The sequence below is a fragment of the Martes martes genome, assembly GCF_963455335.1.
Source record: "Martes martes genome assembly, chromosome: X".
Classification (NCBI taxonomy): Eukaryota; Metazoa; Chordata; class Mammalia; order Carnivora; family Mustelidae; genus Martes; species Martes martes.
Genome location: NC_137897.1, coordinates 55256358 through 55272772, shown reverse-complemented (window position 1 = coordinate 55272772; position 16415 = coordinate 55256358). Strand labels below are relative to the sequence as shown.

Sequence of the window (16415 nt, the reverse complement as noted above, 5' to 3'; positions counted from 1 at the left end):
TCAAATCTTAGAGTCTTAGGTCCCCTCTACACTCTTAAAAATTATTGAGGACCTCTGAGAAACTGTGTTCATATACATTGTACCTAAAGATATTTACAATACTAAAAGTAAAACTGAGAAAAAATGAAACATTCACTAATTCCCTTAAAATAACAATAATCCATTACAATGTAGTTTATGAAAAATACCTTTTCTAAAACAACAAAATCATTTAGCGAGAAGAGTGGGACTCTTACATTTGTACAAATCTCTGTAGTATCTGATTTAGTTGAAGACAACTGGATTCTCACACCTCCCTCTGCAATCAGTCTTTTGTGATATGGATATGTACTTGGAGCAAGGAGGAGCATTTTTTAATTTAATTTAATTTAATTTTTGAAGGAGGAGCATTTTAATAGCCTATTCAGATAACTGTGGATATTCTTCTTTGAGACCACACTAAAACCCAACGAGTGGTAGTTCCTTAAAAATTAGCTGAAATGTGGGGCACCTGGGTGGCTCAGTGGGTTAAAGCCTCTGCCTTCGGCTCAGGTCATAATCCTAGGGTCCTGGGATCGAGCCCTGCGTCAGGCTCTCTGCTCCTCGGGGAGCCTGCTTCCCCTCCTCTCTCTCTGCCTGCCTCTCTGTCTACTTGTGATCTCTGTCTGTCAAGTAAATAAGTAAAATCTTTAAAAAAAGTTAGCTGAAGTGTGGACTCTGAAACCACTGCTAAGTAAACTTTTCTTACTTTCTTTTTTTTTTAAAGATTTATTTATCTATTTGACAGATCACAAGTAGGCAGAGAGGCAGGCAGAGGGGGTTGGGGAAGCAGGCTCCCTGCCGAGCAGAGAGCCTGATGTGGGGCTCGATCCCAGGACCCTGAGATCATGACCTGAGCCGAAGGCAGAGGCTTAACCCACTGAGCCACCCCAGCACCCCATCTTACTTTCTTATATTAAAATCCATTGGTCTATCTTGCAATCTGAATGGATTTACCCACACATGATTCTGTAACATATCATCTGGACAATGCTGAATGTTGCAAAGTGTCCAGATGTTAACACGTTTCATTATATAATGTAAAAAAAATAATAAACAACTCTTAGTAATCACCACTGGTCTCCTTGGGAAAGTTAAGAAAAACTGTCAAGCTCTTGGGGGCAGATAAAAGTTAACTTTTATCTTATTTTAACTTAACTCCAGAATTCTAAGTTTTGCTTGAAAGCTCAATTCTATCTTCGGTGACAAACACTGCCAGTTGTTTTTCTTGAAGTGACAAGCTCACTCTGTTCACTTTTGAGAAAATGCCTGCCAAGTACTCAAGCCTGAATACCCATAGTTCATCAGTGCTTCTTTCGAATACAACGGATGTTCCATGGGGAAAAGAGGCCTATTGAGCTCACACCTCCAACAATCGCACAAGTGCTTTTCCTCTACACAAGTCTGAGACTTGTGCAAAACAGCACAAGTGGTCTGCGTGTTCTTCCTTTTCCATCACACAGAATACTAAATAGATTTGAACTCAAGGTTTGAAATTTAATAAAATTAACAATTTGTACTGCTTTATCAAAGCTATTCTTTTTTTTATTTTTTTAAAGTAGGTGCTATGCCCAGTGTGGGGCTTGAACTCAAGACCCTGAAATCAAGACTTGCATGTTCTACCAACTGAGCCAGCCGAGCGCCCCTATCAAAGCCATTCTTAAGTAAAACTGATTTTAAAAAACCAACTCAGAGCGTGTGGTGGTGAAGTATACAGTGACCCCTAGTTCAGACTGATGCCCACTGCCTTCATTCAAGCTACGGTATGAGCACTGTTGCTTTGCACCATTGTGGTAAGTGTCAATGGAGTAAAAATGGCAAATGACATCTTAATATTATTATGAAAATTGTTTTGATTGCTCAGAGACCCCCAAGGGTTGCAAACCATGCCTCGAGAACTCTGGTCTAATATATAGTCCTTTCCTTCAATAAGCTTATATTGACAAGACTAATAAATGTAAAAAATTAATAAATATAAAGAGAACATACACCCACTGTACCACACATATGATTGGCTACTGTTAAGTTCTGAAGTGGTTTAGAGAGGAGGATTAGTGGGGGATGAAGTGTCAGGGAAGGCTTCTTGGAAGAGGTGGGCTAGCATACTTCAGGACTGTCGTCTGTCATGGCCTTTCCTGTCTCCTCTGATAATTCATGTCCCTTAGGTATTTTTTTAAAATTTAGTTTATGTCTCATCAGCCTTGACTAAACTCACCTCTGTTTAATTGCTCTCTACTTGGCACCTGCCTAACATTTAATCATTTAATTACGCCCAGTGGTGTGCAGGTGAAAGTTTCACAACCAGCAGTTAAAAAAACCAGACCCGATTTTTAGCTTTTGCTAGTTTCTCTGGTATCAATGTGCTAAGCTCTCAAGGGTTTACAACATTCCTGCAATTTTAACAAATGATTCCAACACGCCACTGTGTCATTATATCATTTCCGCTTGAGAGCCGGGGTGATGCCATCTACTTTCTCTGTATCCCAACTGCACGCATCCAGTGCAGCACAAAGCAGAAACTTTACAGACGTAGCCAAAGATAAACAGCTAGTACGTGTTGCTAGAAATGAATTGAAATGATCTTTAAGGTCTCCTGGGTGATACAGTTCTATTATCCTTAAACACTAGAAAACCTCTGTGAAAGTTCGATTCCTTCTAGATGTCCTAGATACTTAAAAGACAGTAATAGTGATGAGAGCACCATAATTTCTGGTCTTAGAGCCAGAAAAAGAGAAAGGGAGAATGTTCACTGAGCACTTTTGATATGTCAAGTACTAGGTTATGTGCTTTCCTTACTAATCTAATGCTCATGGACACCGTTACTTCCACTTATTATATCTGCTTTGCTGATGAACCCTAAAGTTCGCTTCCTTCTGACTGGTGCTCTTCTGGCATCAGTTCTTGATTTTCTCTAAAGTTTTGTTTTTAGCCAGTTCTACATTTCAGAGATACTAACATGTGGTGCAACACAAAAAGCATGGGTTTTGGAATTAGAAAGACCAGGTTTTGAATCCCAGCTCTGTATAACCTTGAGCACGTTTCTTAAGATTTCTGAACTTCTAGGGTGCCTGGGTGGCTCAGTCAGTTGGGAATCCTTGATTTTGGCTCAGGTCATGATCTCGGGGTTGTGGGATTGAGCCCTGCATTGAGCTATGCTCAGCAGGGAGTCTGCTTGGGATTCTCTCTCTCCGTCTCCCACTGCCCCACTCCCCTGCATGCTTTCTCTCTCAAAAAATAAAAATTAAGAAAAATTTAGAAAAAAAAAAAGATTTCTGAACTTCTGTTTAGAACTTTGAAGTCAGAAGAATGATACTTAGGGGATGCCTGGGTGGCTCAGTCAGTTGAGCATCTGCCTTCGGCTCAGGTCATGATCTCTGGGTCCTGGGATCGAGTCCCGCACCAGTCTCCATTAAGTGGGGAGCCTGTTTTTCCCTCTCCCCTCCACCCCCAACTCATGTGCTCTCTCACTCTCACTCCCTCTCTCAAATAAAGAAATAAAATCTTAAAAAAAAGAATGATACTTACCTTATAAGGTATAATAATACTTCACAGGGAGGAGTTGAATTAGAAAATGTATATAACATGTCTAGAGAACTGTATGGTTCAAAAAAATTGCTATGTTTTCTCACTTCCCTATCATCACAAAGCCTTTGAAAAACAAGCATTTGAATCACTGGATTGATAGGTTCTATTTTGATTCCAGGCCTAAATTTTTACAAATTACAATGCTTTAGAGATAGTCACATTACCTGAGCTCCATTTCAGTTTCCAGGCTTTCTATCTGCTTTGTAATGGAATCCCCTGACTCAGAAACTTGACCACGTAGTTCAGCAAGTGAGAATGTGCGCCTCTGTAAAGAATAGTGGGAATGAGGGTGAGGTGCTAAAAGGAAAGTAATCTTCCAAAGTTGCGAGGGTTCCTGGGGAGGGCCGAGTCTGGTTATTGGTAATGTGTCTCCTTACAGAAGGGCACTCACCCGGAGTTTAGGAGGTGGATTCTCCCCAGATTCCTTTTTTTCTTTGAGTTGAGCCACATCCTGAGCCAGGATCTTTCTATCTTCAAGAAGGTCATTCAGATGGCGTTTGGCTTCCTCAGTACTGACCATAACCTCAATTTCATTTGCAAGCCAGTTCTAGAAGAGAGATTGGTGATGTTGGGCTAGGGATAAGGGATCTCTGGCCCATGGGCTAGATTCAGCTCCAGACTTAATTTCACTCAGAACAGAGCCCACATAAGTAGAAGTGAGATTTCCATTCATGCCTACACTCACCCAAAATTGTAATAGCTCTCCAAGAGCTTTTTTTTTTTTTTTTAAAGATTTTATTTATTTATTTTGACAAACAGATCACAAGTAGGCAGAGAGGCGGGCAGAGAGAGAAGGGAGGAAGCAGGCTCCCTGGTGAGCAGAGAGCCCGATGCGGGGCTCGATCCCAGGATGCTGGGATCATGACCTGAGCCGAAGGCAGCAGCTTTAACCCACTGAGCGCCACCCAGGAGCCCCTCTCCAAGAGCTTTTAACAGCAATATCCCAAAAGGTCATAAGAAAGAGGCTTTCTGCAGAAAATCTTTCTCTACATATCCTAGCATTTCTAAAGACCATCTTTGCCTTCTTCATTTTCTCCTTTACTTGTCCTTAACTAGTCATGATAAGGAATTGAAATACATTTTTTAATATTTTTTTAAGATTTTATTTATTTATTTGACAGAGAGAGAGATCACAAGCAGGCAGAGATACAGGCAGAGAGAGGGGAAGCAGGCTCCCTGCTGAGCAGAGCCCAATGTGGGGCTTGATCCCAGGACCCTGAGATCACGACCCGAGCCGAAGGCGGAGGCTCAACCCACTGAGCCACCTAGGTGCCCCTGAAATACATTTTGATTATCTGTTCTATTTACTACACAGATACCCATTCTTTTTAAAATTTTTTTGCTTGAGTATAGTTGACACATAATGTTACACAAGTGTCCTGGGTACAACATAGTGATTCAACATCTCTGTATGTTATGCTTTGTTCACAAGTGTAGCTACCATCCGTCACCATACAACACTATTACAGTATCATTGACTATATTGATGCTATTCTTTTTATTCCTCTGACTTCATTCCATAGCTGGAAGCCTATACCTCCCACTCCCCTCCACCCATTTTGCCTATGCCTCTACTCCTCCTTTCCCTCTGGCAACCATTGGTTTGTTCTCTGTATTTATAGGTCTGACTGCTTTTTGTTTGTTCATTCATTTGTTTTTTAGATTCCACGTATGAGTGAAATCATATACTATTTGGCATTCTCAGACTGATTTATTTCACTTAGCATAATACCCTAGAGGTATTAGGTCCATCCATGTTGTCACAGATGGCAAGATCTCATCCTTTTTTTATGGTTGTGTAACATTCCACTGTGGGGTGTGTGTGTGTGTGTGTGTGTATCACATCTTTATCATTCATCTATCCATGGACACTTAGGTTGCTTCCTTATCTTGGCTACTGTAAATAATGCTGCAATACACATGGGGTGCAAATATCTTCAAATTAGTGTTTTTGTTTTCTTTGGATAAATACCCAGTAGCAGAATTACTGGATCATATGGTATTTCTAGTTTTATTTTTTTGAGGAGCCCCCATACTGTTTTCCACAGTGGGTATACCAATTTACATTCCTACCAACAAGACATGAGGGTTCCTTTTTCTTCACATCCTTGCCCACACTTGTTATTTTTGTCTTTCTGATTTTAGCCATTTTGACAGGTATAAGGTGATATCTCATTGTGGTTTGATCTGCATTTCCCTGGTGAGTAGTGATGTTAAGCATTTTTTCATGTGTCTGTTGGCCATTTGTATGTCTTCTTTGGGAAAATGTCTGTTTAGGTCCTCTGCCCATTTTTAAATTTGATTGCTTTTCTGTTGTTGAGTTGTGCAAGTTCTTTATATATCTTGGATAGTAACCCTTCACTGGATATATAATTTGCAAATATCTTCTCCCATTCAGTAGGTTGCCTTCTTGCTTTGTTGATGGTTTCCTTCACTGTGCTAAAGCTTTTTATTTTGATGTACTACCTACCAGTTTATGCTTTTGTTTCTCTTGCCTTAGGAGACATAATTAGATATGCATTCTTAATCTTTAAAGTCGACGAATGAAATTTTTTAAGCAAACAAAACTAACTAAATTTAGTTTATAAAAGTAACCATCTCTGAGAACATTTTCACTTTTGATGGAGGCATACCATGCTTAAAAGTAATCAAAAGAAGGGTGGAGTGAGTGGATATATTAATGTCAGATAATGTAAAATTCAAATCAAAGAATATTACTGAGGATAAAAAAGATTATTTCATAACGGTAAAGGAGTCAAGTATTCAAAGGAACTTAATCCTTAATGTTTATATTTCTAATTTAAGCATCAAAACCATACATGAGCCAACAAAGGAGATAATATGAAATCATAAAAATACTCAGTTGATCCAAAAGAAGCCAGAAAACAAACAAAATAAAGGGAATGATGAACAGATGGGACAAATAGAAAATAGCAAGATAATAGAGACAAGCCTACCCATATCAATAATTATATTAAAAGCAAATGATCTAAACACTCCAATTAAAATGCAGATTATCAGATTAGATTATAAAATTTAGACCCAACTATATACTGCCTACAAGAAACAAACTTTATTTTTTTAAAGTTCATTTATGTAAATTAAATAATCTCTACACTCAATGTGGGGCTCAAACTCATGACCCTGAGATTAAGAGTTGCATGCTCTTCAGGGCACCTGGGTGGCTCAGTCGGCTGAGTATCTGCCTTTGGCTCAGGGGTCATGATCTCGGGGTCCTGGAACTGAGCCCTGGATAGGGCTCTCTGCTCAGTGGGGAATCTCTTTCTCCCTCTCCCCCTCCTTCCCACTTGTGCTCTCTCTCAAATAAATAGATAAACGAGAATCTTTAAAAAGAAAAAAAAAAAGTTGCATGTTCTGTTGACTGAGCCAGCAGATACCCCGGAAATACACTTTAAAAACAAAGGCACAAATAGCTTAAAACCAAAGGGATTAAGAAATACATACCATTCTAGGGGCTCCTGCGTGGCTCAGTTGGTTAAGTGTCTGCCTTCAGCTCAGGTCATGATCCCAGGGTACTGGGATGAAGCCCAAGATTGGACACCCTGCTCAGTGGGGATTCTGCTTCTCCCTCTCCTCTGCCCCTCCCCTCATAAGCATGCACTCTCTCTCCCTCTCTCTCATGTGCAGACTCCCTATCTCTCAAATAGATAAATAATCTTTTTGGGCACCTGGGTGGGTCAGTTGGGTTGTGTCTGCTTTCGGCTCAGGTCATGAACTCAGGGTCCTGGGATTGAGCCACGCCTTGGGTTCTCTGCTCAGTGGGGATTCTGCTTCTCCCTCTCTCTCACAAGCAGGGGGAGCAGGAGAGGTATGTATGTATATATATATATATATGTGTGTGTGTGTGTATATATATATATATATATATATATATATATATATATATATATTCTAGCATTAGTTAAAAAAAAAGCTGGAGGGACTATATTATTAGCAGAAAAAGTAGATTTCAGGACAAAGAATACTACCAGGAATAAAAAAGTTCATTTCGTGATAATGAAAAGATCAATTAATCCTAATTATTTATATCACTAATAACAGAGCTTCAAAATACATGAAGCAAAAATAGAACCACAAGGAGAAAAAGACAAATCCATAATTCCAGTTGGAGATTTGAATACCCATCTCTCAATAAATGACAGAATAAGTAGGCAGAGAATCAGCAAGGATACAGTAGAAATGAACAGCACAATCAAATAGAAAAGACTGACATTTATAGAACACTTTCTCCAACAAGAGCAGAATACATATTCTTCTCAAGTACACATAGAATATTTGCCAAGACTGACCATATTCTAAGCCATAATAAGCCTCATTAAATTTGAAAGGATTCAAGTCACACAATGTTCTCTAACCACAATGAAATTAAGTTAGAAATCATAACACAAAGATATCTAGAAAAATACTCCAATATTTGGAAACTAAATAACCCACTTGTAAATAACCCATGGGTCAAAGAAGAAATCAACAGGGAAATTAGAATACATTTTGAATTGAATGAAAATGAAAACATAAGTATCAAAATTTGTGGGATGTCATTGAAGGATTACTTAAGGGGAAATTTATAGCACTGAATGCCTATAGTAGGAAAGAAGAAGGGGCACCTGAGTGGCTCAGTTGGTTAATCATCCAACTCTTGATTTCAGCTCAGGTCATGATCTCAGGGTTGTGAGACTGAGTCCCTTGTCAGGCTCTGTGCTGGGCATGGAGCCTGCTTGGGATTCTCTTCCTCCTACTCCCTCTGCCCCCCACCCCCCAAAAAACCCATTGAAATAAATGACCTCAGCTTCTACTTTAAGAAACTAAAAAATATAAGCCAATTAAATCCAAACCAGAAGTAAGGAAATAATAAAGATCATACTAGAAACTAATGAGTTGGGGTTTTGGGAACATTTTAAAAATTTTGGTAAAATATACATGACATAAAATTTACCATTTTAACCATTAGTAAGAATGAGCTGGTTCTCTGATAAATCTCTAGCCAAATTGATCATGAAAGAGGAAAAAGGCACAAAACACCCAATAACAGGAATGAGATAGATGATGTTACCATAGCTTTTACAGACTTTAGAAGGATAATAAGGGAATAGTATGAATAACTTTATTTGACAACTTAGATGAAGCAGACAAGCTCACTGAAACACACAGATTACCAAAGCTTACTTAAGAAGTACATAACCCGAACAATCCTATAGTTATTAAAAAAAAAAATCCCTGAATTTTAGTTAATTTCCACCTACTCCCCAAAGCAAATCTAACAAAAAAAAAAAAACCCTTCAGGCCCAGATGACTTAACTTGGAAAATTTTACCCAACTTTTAAAGAAGAAACAATATTAATTCTATACAAACTCTTCCAGACAATTGAAAAAGAAGGAGTATTTCCCAACTCATTCAAAGAGGCCAACATTACTTTGATACCAAAAACGGATGAAGACATTATAAAAAAAACAACAGAAATGAACAGAGATGAAAAAATTTTACACGAAATTTTTATTTTAGAAAAATTTTAGTTTTATATACTGCTGCATTCGACAATACATAAAAAGGATGATATATTACAACCAAGTGGAGTTTATCCAAGGAATGTAAGGCTGGTTTCATAATTGAGTATCACAACACTCAGAATAAAACCTTACAACAAACTAAGAATACATAAGACCTTCCTCAATCTGTGGGACACCTGGGTGGCTCAGATAGTTGATAGTAGTCAAGATCTGACTCTTGATTTTGGCTTGGGTCTTGGGGTCCTGGGATCAAGCCCTGCAATGGGCTCTGTGTTGCTCAGCAACTCTGCTCCTCCCCCATCCCCTGAATTGTGCTCTCTCAAATAAGATCTTTAAAAAAAAGGACTTCCTCAATCTGATAATGGATATCTATGAAAACCCTACAGTTAATATCATACTTCATGGTGAAAGACTGAATCCTTTGCCCAAGATCACGAAAAACAGAATGATGTCTACTGTCACCACTCCTATTCAACATTATCTTGACGGTCCAAGGCTGATGTAATAGACAAGTAAGAGAAATAAAAGACATACAGATTAGAAAGGAAGAAATATATTTGTATTTACAGATGGCATGACTGTCTATAGAAAATCCCAAAGAACCTACAAAACAGTTGCTAGACTAATAAAGTCAAAAGATAGAAATTAATATACAAAAATCAATTGTATTTCTATAAACCAGCAATGAACAACTGGATAAACAAATTGGCAGTTTTTTATAAAGTTAAACATAAACTTACCATATGACCTAGGAATTCTACTCCTAGGCATTTACCCAAGTGAAATGTCTACCTATGTTTACACAGAAATCTTTTATAGCAGCTTTATTCACAATCACCAAAAACTGGGAAAAAACCTCCAAGATATCCTTTAATTGGTGAATAAACTTTGGGACATCCATACAATGGAATACAACTCAGAAAAAAAAAGGCAGAAACTACTGATCCATGCAACAACATAAATGAGTCTCTGAAGCATTATGCTAAGTGAAAGAAGTCATGCTGTATTTTTTTTTATATGTTTCTATTTATATGACACTGATGCAAAGGGAAAACAATCATGACAGAATACAAATGAGTGTTTGCTAACGGCTAGGGTTGTGGGAGGAGTTAACCATAGGTAGAGAGGAATTAGTGACGACAATAAAACTATCCTACACCTTGCTTGTGATGCTGGTTATACAACTGTATATGTTGTCAAAACTCTCAGAATTGTACACTACAAGAGGTAAATCTTACAGTATGTCAGATATGCCTTAATAAAGTTGAAAAAAATCACTGTCATTTGCCATACTAACAGAGTAAAAACAAACCATAAGATCATCTCAATAGGATTCAGAAAAAACTTTGGAAAAAACCCCAGCATCCGTTCATGATAAAAACTTGCAGGGGCGCCTGGGTGGCTCAGTGGGTTAAAGCCTCTGCCTTCGGCTCAGGTCATGATCTCAGGGTCCTGGGATCGAGCCCCACATCGGGTTCTCTGCTCAGTGGGGAGCCTGCTTCCTCCTCTCTCTCTCTCTCTACCTGCCTCTCTGCTTACTTGTGATCTCTCTCTCTGTCAAATAAATAAATAAATAAAATCTTAAAAAAAAAAAAAACAACTTACAGCAAACTAGGGAGAGACAGGAACTTCTTCAAACTGATAAAGGACATACACTAAAACCTGTATCAAGTATCATACTTAATGGTGAAGGATTGAATGCTTTCTCCTTAAGATTGGAAACAAAGCAAGGATGTATCTTTTCACCTACTCAATTAAATATTTTACTGGTGGTTCTAGCAAGTGCAATAAGACAAGATCAAGCTAAAAAAAGAGGCATACAAAGCTGATAAGTAAATAAAATGGTCTCTATTTGAAGATGATATGATTATCTAGGTAGCCTCTATAAAAGAGCTATAAAACACGGTGCCTGGGTGGCTCAGTTGGTTAAGTGACTGCCTTCGGCTCAGGTCACGATCCTGGAGTCCCCCGATTGAGTCCCACATCAGGCTCCCTGCTCAGTGGGGAGTCTACTTCTCCCTCTGACCCTCCCCCTCTCATCCTCTTTCAAATAAATAAATAATATCTTTAAAAAAAAAGCTATAAAGCCTGGGTGGCTCAGTTGGTTAATTATCTGCCTTCGGCTCAGGTCATGATCCCAGGGTCCTGGGACTGGGTCCCCTATTGGGTTCCTTGCTCAGTGGGGAGCTTGTTTCTCCCACTCCCTCTCCCTCTGTCTGCCGTGCCCCCTCCTTGTGCTCTCTCTCTGTCAAATAAATAAATAAGATCTTTAAAAAAATAAAAAGAAGGGGTGCCTGGCTGGCTCAGCCATTGGGCATCTGCCTTCAGCTCAGGTCATGATCCCAGGGTCCTAGTTTAAGCCCCACATCAGGCTCCCTGCTTGGTGGGAAACCTGCTTCTCCCACTCCCACTCCCCCTGCTTGTGTTCCCTCTCTTGCTGTGTCTCTCTCTGTCAAATAAATAAAATCTTTATAAAAAAATAAAAAAGCTATAAGAACCAATGAATATGTCCAGACAATTGGAAATTGAAATAAAAAAATTTCTGCTATCAGGGCGCCTGGGTGGCTCAGTGGGTTAAAGCCTCTGCCTTCGGCTCAGGTCATGATCCCAGGTCCTGGGATCGAGCCCCGCATTGGGCTCTCTGCTCAGCAGGGAGCCTGCTTCCTTCTCTCTCTCTCTGTGCCTGCCTCTCTGCCTACTTGTGATCTCTGTCTGTCAAATAAATTAAAAAAAACTTAAAAAAATTTCCACTATCATAAAAATATGAAATATTTAAGAATATATTTGACAAAAGATGTGTAACACCAGTATACTGAAAACTAAGACACTACTGAAATTAAAGATTTAAATAAATGGAGAGGTGTATTGTGTTCATGAATCAAAAGACTCAATATTGTTAAGATATAAATTCTCCTACAGATTCTATGTAATCCTAATTAAACTCCCAGTAGAGTTTTTATGGAAATCAACAAGCTGATTCTAAAATTTATATGAAAACACACAGCACCTAGTTTTCCCAAGATAACTTTGAAAGAGCATAACAACTTTGGAGGCTTATACTACCTGATTTCAGCACTTATTATAAAGCTAGTGTGATTAAACATGTTGTTATTAGCATAAAGACAGACATATAGATCAATGGGATAGAATCTAGAAATTGACTTATGGACAATTGATTTTGACAAAGGTGTCAAGTCAAAATGAATCATAAACTTAAATGTAAAGCTTAAAACTGTATAAGATAAAAAGCTTTTGCACCGCAAAGGAAACAGTCAACAAAACTAAGAGGCAACACGCGGAATGGGAGAAGATATATGCAAATGACCTTACGGATAAAGGACTGGTATCCAAGATCTATAAAGAACTTCTCAAACTCAACACCCAAAAAACAAATAATCCAGTCAATAAATGGGCAGAAGACATGAACAAATGGCTACATTTGTAGCCAAATGGCTACAAAGGACATACAAATGGCTAACAGACACATGAAAAAATGTTCAACATCACTAGCCATCAGGGAAATACAAATCAAAACCACAATGAGATACCATCTTACACCAGTTAGAATAGCCAAAATTGGGGCCTGGGTGGCTCAGTGGGCTAAAGCCTCTGCCTTCGGCTCAGGTCATGATCCCAGGGTTCTGGGATCGAGCCCCGTGTCGGGCTCTCTGCTCAGCAGGGAGCCTGCTTCCTCCAATCTCTCTCTCTGCCTGCCTCTTTGCCTACTTGTGATCTCTGTCTGTCAAATAAATAAATAAAAATCTTTAGAAAAAAAAAAGAATAGCCAAAATTAATAATACAGGAAACAACAAGTGTTGGCGGGGATGTGAAGAAAGGGGAACCCTCTTATGCTGTTGGTGGGAATGCAAGCTGGTACAGCCACTCTGGAAAACAGTATGGAGGTTCCTCAAGACGTTAAAAATAGAGCTACCTTACAACCCAGCAATTACACTTCTAGGTATTTACTCCAAAGATACAGACATAGTGAAAAGAAGGGGCACATGCACCCCAATGTTCATAGCAGCAATGTCCATAATAGCCAAATTGTGGAAGGAGCCAAGATGCCCTTCAACAGATGAATGGGATAAGGAAGATGTGGTTCATATATGCAATGGAATATTACTCAGCCATCAGAAAGGATGAATACCCACCATTTGCATCGACGTGGATGGAACTAGAGGGGATTATGCTAAGTGAAATAAGTCAAGCAGAGAAAGACAATTATATGATTTCACTCATATGTGGAGCACAAGGAATAGCACCGAGGACCGCAGAGGGGAAGGGAAGGAAAACTGAATGGGAAGAAATCAGAGAGAGAGGCAAACTATGATAGACTCTGGACACCAGGAACCAAACTGAGGTTTACAAAAGAGAGATGGGTGGGGGGATGGGGTAACGGGGTGATGGGAATTAAGGAGGGCATGTGTGGTGATGAGCACTGGGTATTACACAAAACTAATGAATTGTTGAACACTAAATCAAAAACTAATGATGTACTATATGTTGGCTAATCGAACATAATGAAAAAATAAAAATAAAATAAATAAAATTGAATTAAATTCAAATTTTAAAAAATTTTAGAAGAAAATTAAGGGGGAAACCTTAGTGACCTTGGGTTTGGCAATAATTTTTTAAACAGGTCATAAAACCCATTAAGCATAAAAGAAAAAAATGTCAATGAAAAGGATGGCATCAAAATTAAAAAGGCTTGCTCTTCAAAAGACACTGTTAAAAAGGGGAAAGGCAAGCTATAGCCCAGGAGAAATTTACAAAACATAAAAGTCCTTTGTTAGATATATCTAGAATATATAAAGAATTGTAACTGAAAGTAATAAAAAAAAAAGACAACCCAATTAAAAAATGGGGAAGATGGGGTGCCTGGGTGGCTCAATCAGTTAAGCACCTGTCTTTGGCTCAGGTGGTAATTTTGGGGTGCCACATGTTGGGCTTCCTGTTCAGCAGGGAGCCTGCTTCTCCCTCTCACTCTGCCTCTCTCCTCCGCTTGTTCTCTCTCTCTTATAATAATAAAATCTTTTCAAAGAATGGGGAAGATTTGAACAGATATTTCACTAAGCATCACTATGGCAAATAAGCACAGGAAAAGATGTTCAACATCATTAGTCATAATAAGGGAAGTGAAAACGAAAATCACAATTAGGTACCACTACCCATTCACTAGCATACCTAAGATTTAAAAGACTGACCATACTCAGTATCCATAAGAATTTACAGCCACAAGAACACTCATAAATTGCTAGTAAGAAGGTAGAACCACCTTGGAAAACAATTTTGGCAGTCACTTAAAAGTTAAAACATACACCTACCATATGCAAGAGCCAGCCAGTCCACTCCTAGGTTATCTACCCCCAATAAAAACCTATATCCATACAAAGATTTGTATATAAAGGTTCAGTACAATATTTGTAATAAAAACTGGAAACACAGGGGTGCCTGGGTGGCTCAGTGGGTTAAAGCCTCTGCCTTCGGCTCAGGTCATGATCCCAGGGTCCTGGGACTGGGCCCTGCATCGGGCTCTCTGCTCAGCAGGGAGCCTGCTTCCCCCTCTACCTGCCTGCCTCTCTGCCTTCTTGTGATCTCTGTCTGTCAAATGAATAAATAAAATCCTTTTTTTTATCAGCACTTTCTAATTTTATTATTTAAAGCTTTTCTTGCATTTCCAGATTATTTTGCACTGAGTACACATTTATATTTAGAAAACATTAATAAAGCTATTTTCCAAGCAGAGTAATACAGCCATTAAATTAACATATTCCCAGGTGTCCCTTCAAGTTCTGACCTCCTTTTTTTTTATTTTTGAATAAATAAAATCTTAAAAAAAATTGGAAACACCACGAAATGTCCATCAGCAGGTGAATAGATAAATAAATTGTGGGACAGCCATCAGCAGGCTGCCATTCAGCAACAAAAAGGAAAGAAGTATTGAGACATACAACCACAGCGATGAATCTTGATATAATAATGTTGAATGAAAGTCAGAAAAAGAAAATAGGTATGATTCAATTTTTACACAATTCTAGAAAATAAAAACTAATCTATAGTGACAGAAAGCAGATTAATTGTTGCCTGGAAATGGGGAAGGAGAGGGACGGACTGGGGAGGGGAGAAAGGGATTACAAAGTTGTAACATAGTAAGTTTTGGTCATGAGGGACATAGACATTGTCCTGATTGTGGTACTGATTTCATGGGTGCATCTGTGTCAAAGTCTATTAAATTGTACACTTTAAATATGTACAGTTTATTGTAGGTCAATTGTACCTCAGTAAAACTGTTAAAAAATTAACTGAACCTCAGTAGAGGCAGGGATGGAAAGGGTTCTCTACTCTTGGTCTTTAACATCTGTTCAAAGATATTCAAAGGTATCATTAGGAAATCAGGCTTTTGGGTATGACTTCAGATTTTGAAGTGTTTAATTCTAAACCAAAATAAAGCGATTTTCCTTGTTTTCCCTATCCCCGATGTAGGTAAGAAAAATGGCAGCGTAAGCTGTCCATACCTTCACTCGAGCTGCTGTGCCTTCCATTCCACGGCTCTGAGTCTCCTTCCGCTTATCTGCGACCTCCCGCTGTTTTTGGAGAGCATCCTTGAGACGCTTGTTGGCAGCTGCTGCCTAAATAAAAATGGCTCATGGTAATGTCGAATTGAAGAGTGAAAAAAATTTTAATTTCCATTTTTCTTTCTTAGTAAAGAAAAACGAAAAAATTCTATGGGTCTGAATTCCTATAGGAATCAACTTTTAAGTCTCCGTGTACATAATACTGGTGAACAGCTACTGCTTGAGAGCCTAGGAGAGGTACACATTTCAAAGAAGTACTGTGGACTGAAAGTGTCTGGCAATGTCACTTCTCAATATTACCCTGCATTTTTTTTTTTTGGAAGGAAGTAAGCCCAATTGGAAAAAAAAAATCCTTATTCGAATAGTACCATTTTCTTCAGATTTTTTCTGCTCACAGTTCATGACATATAAACAGGGATTAACACTTAGGAATTGCTGGCCAAGATTGGTATCACTGGTTTCTCAGGACACTGGCTCGTTCAAGGGATACTACTTTATCAGCACCTAAGCCTGAAAGTGACCTAGTAGACTGGATTTTCTTACCTCCTTGGTTTTATGTCTGAGTACATTAGATTTTTCTGGAAGTTTTTTGACTTAGTAGATTGGTTTTTCTTACCTCCTCAGTTTTACGTCTGAGCACATTAGACTGTTTCTGGAAGTTTCTTTCAAGTTTGAGCAGTTCATATTGCCTCTTACGGTCCTGAGAAGAAA

At 38.7% G+C, this 16415-nt stretch overlaps 1 protein-coding gene across 1 annotated transcript in view; it reads right to left on the bottom strand.

Annotated features, from left to right (window-relative positions):
• KIF4A (kinesin family member 4A) overlaps positions 1-16415 on the bottom strand; it is a 118484-nt gene that overhangs the window by 17364 nt on the left and 84705 nt on the right. Inside the window, exons 19-22 of the mRNA XM_080795062.1 lie at positions 16321-16404; positions 15645-15758; positions 3995-4150; positions 3768-3868 (exon numbers count right to left, since the gene is read on the bottom strand). Coding sequence (XP_080651188.1) covers positions 3768-3868; positions 3995-4150; positions 15645-15758; positions 16321-16404 — 455 coding nt within the window. The remainder of the gene's footprint in view (positions 1-3767; positions 3869-3994; positions 4151-15644; positions 15759-16320; positions 16405-16415) is intronic.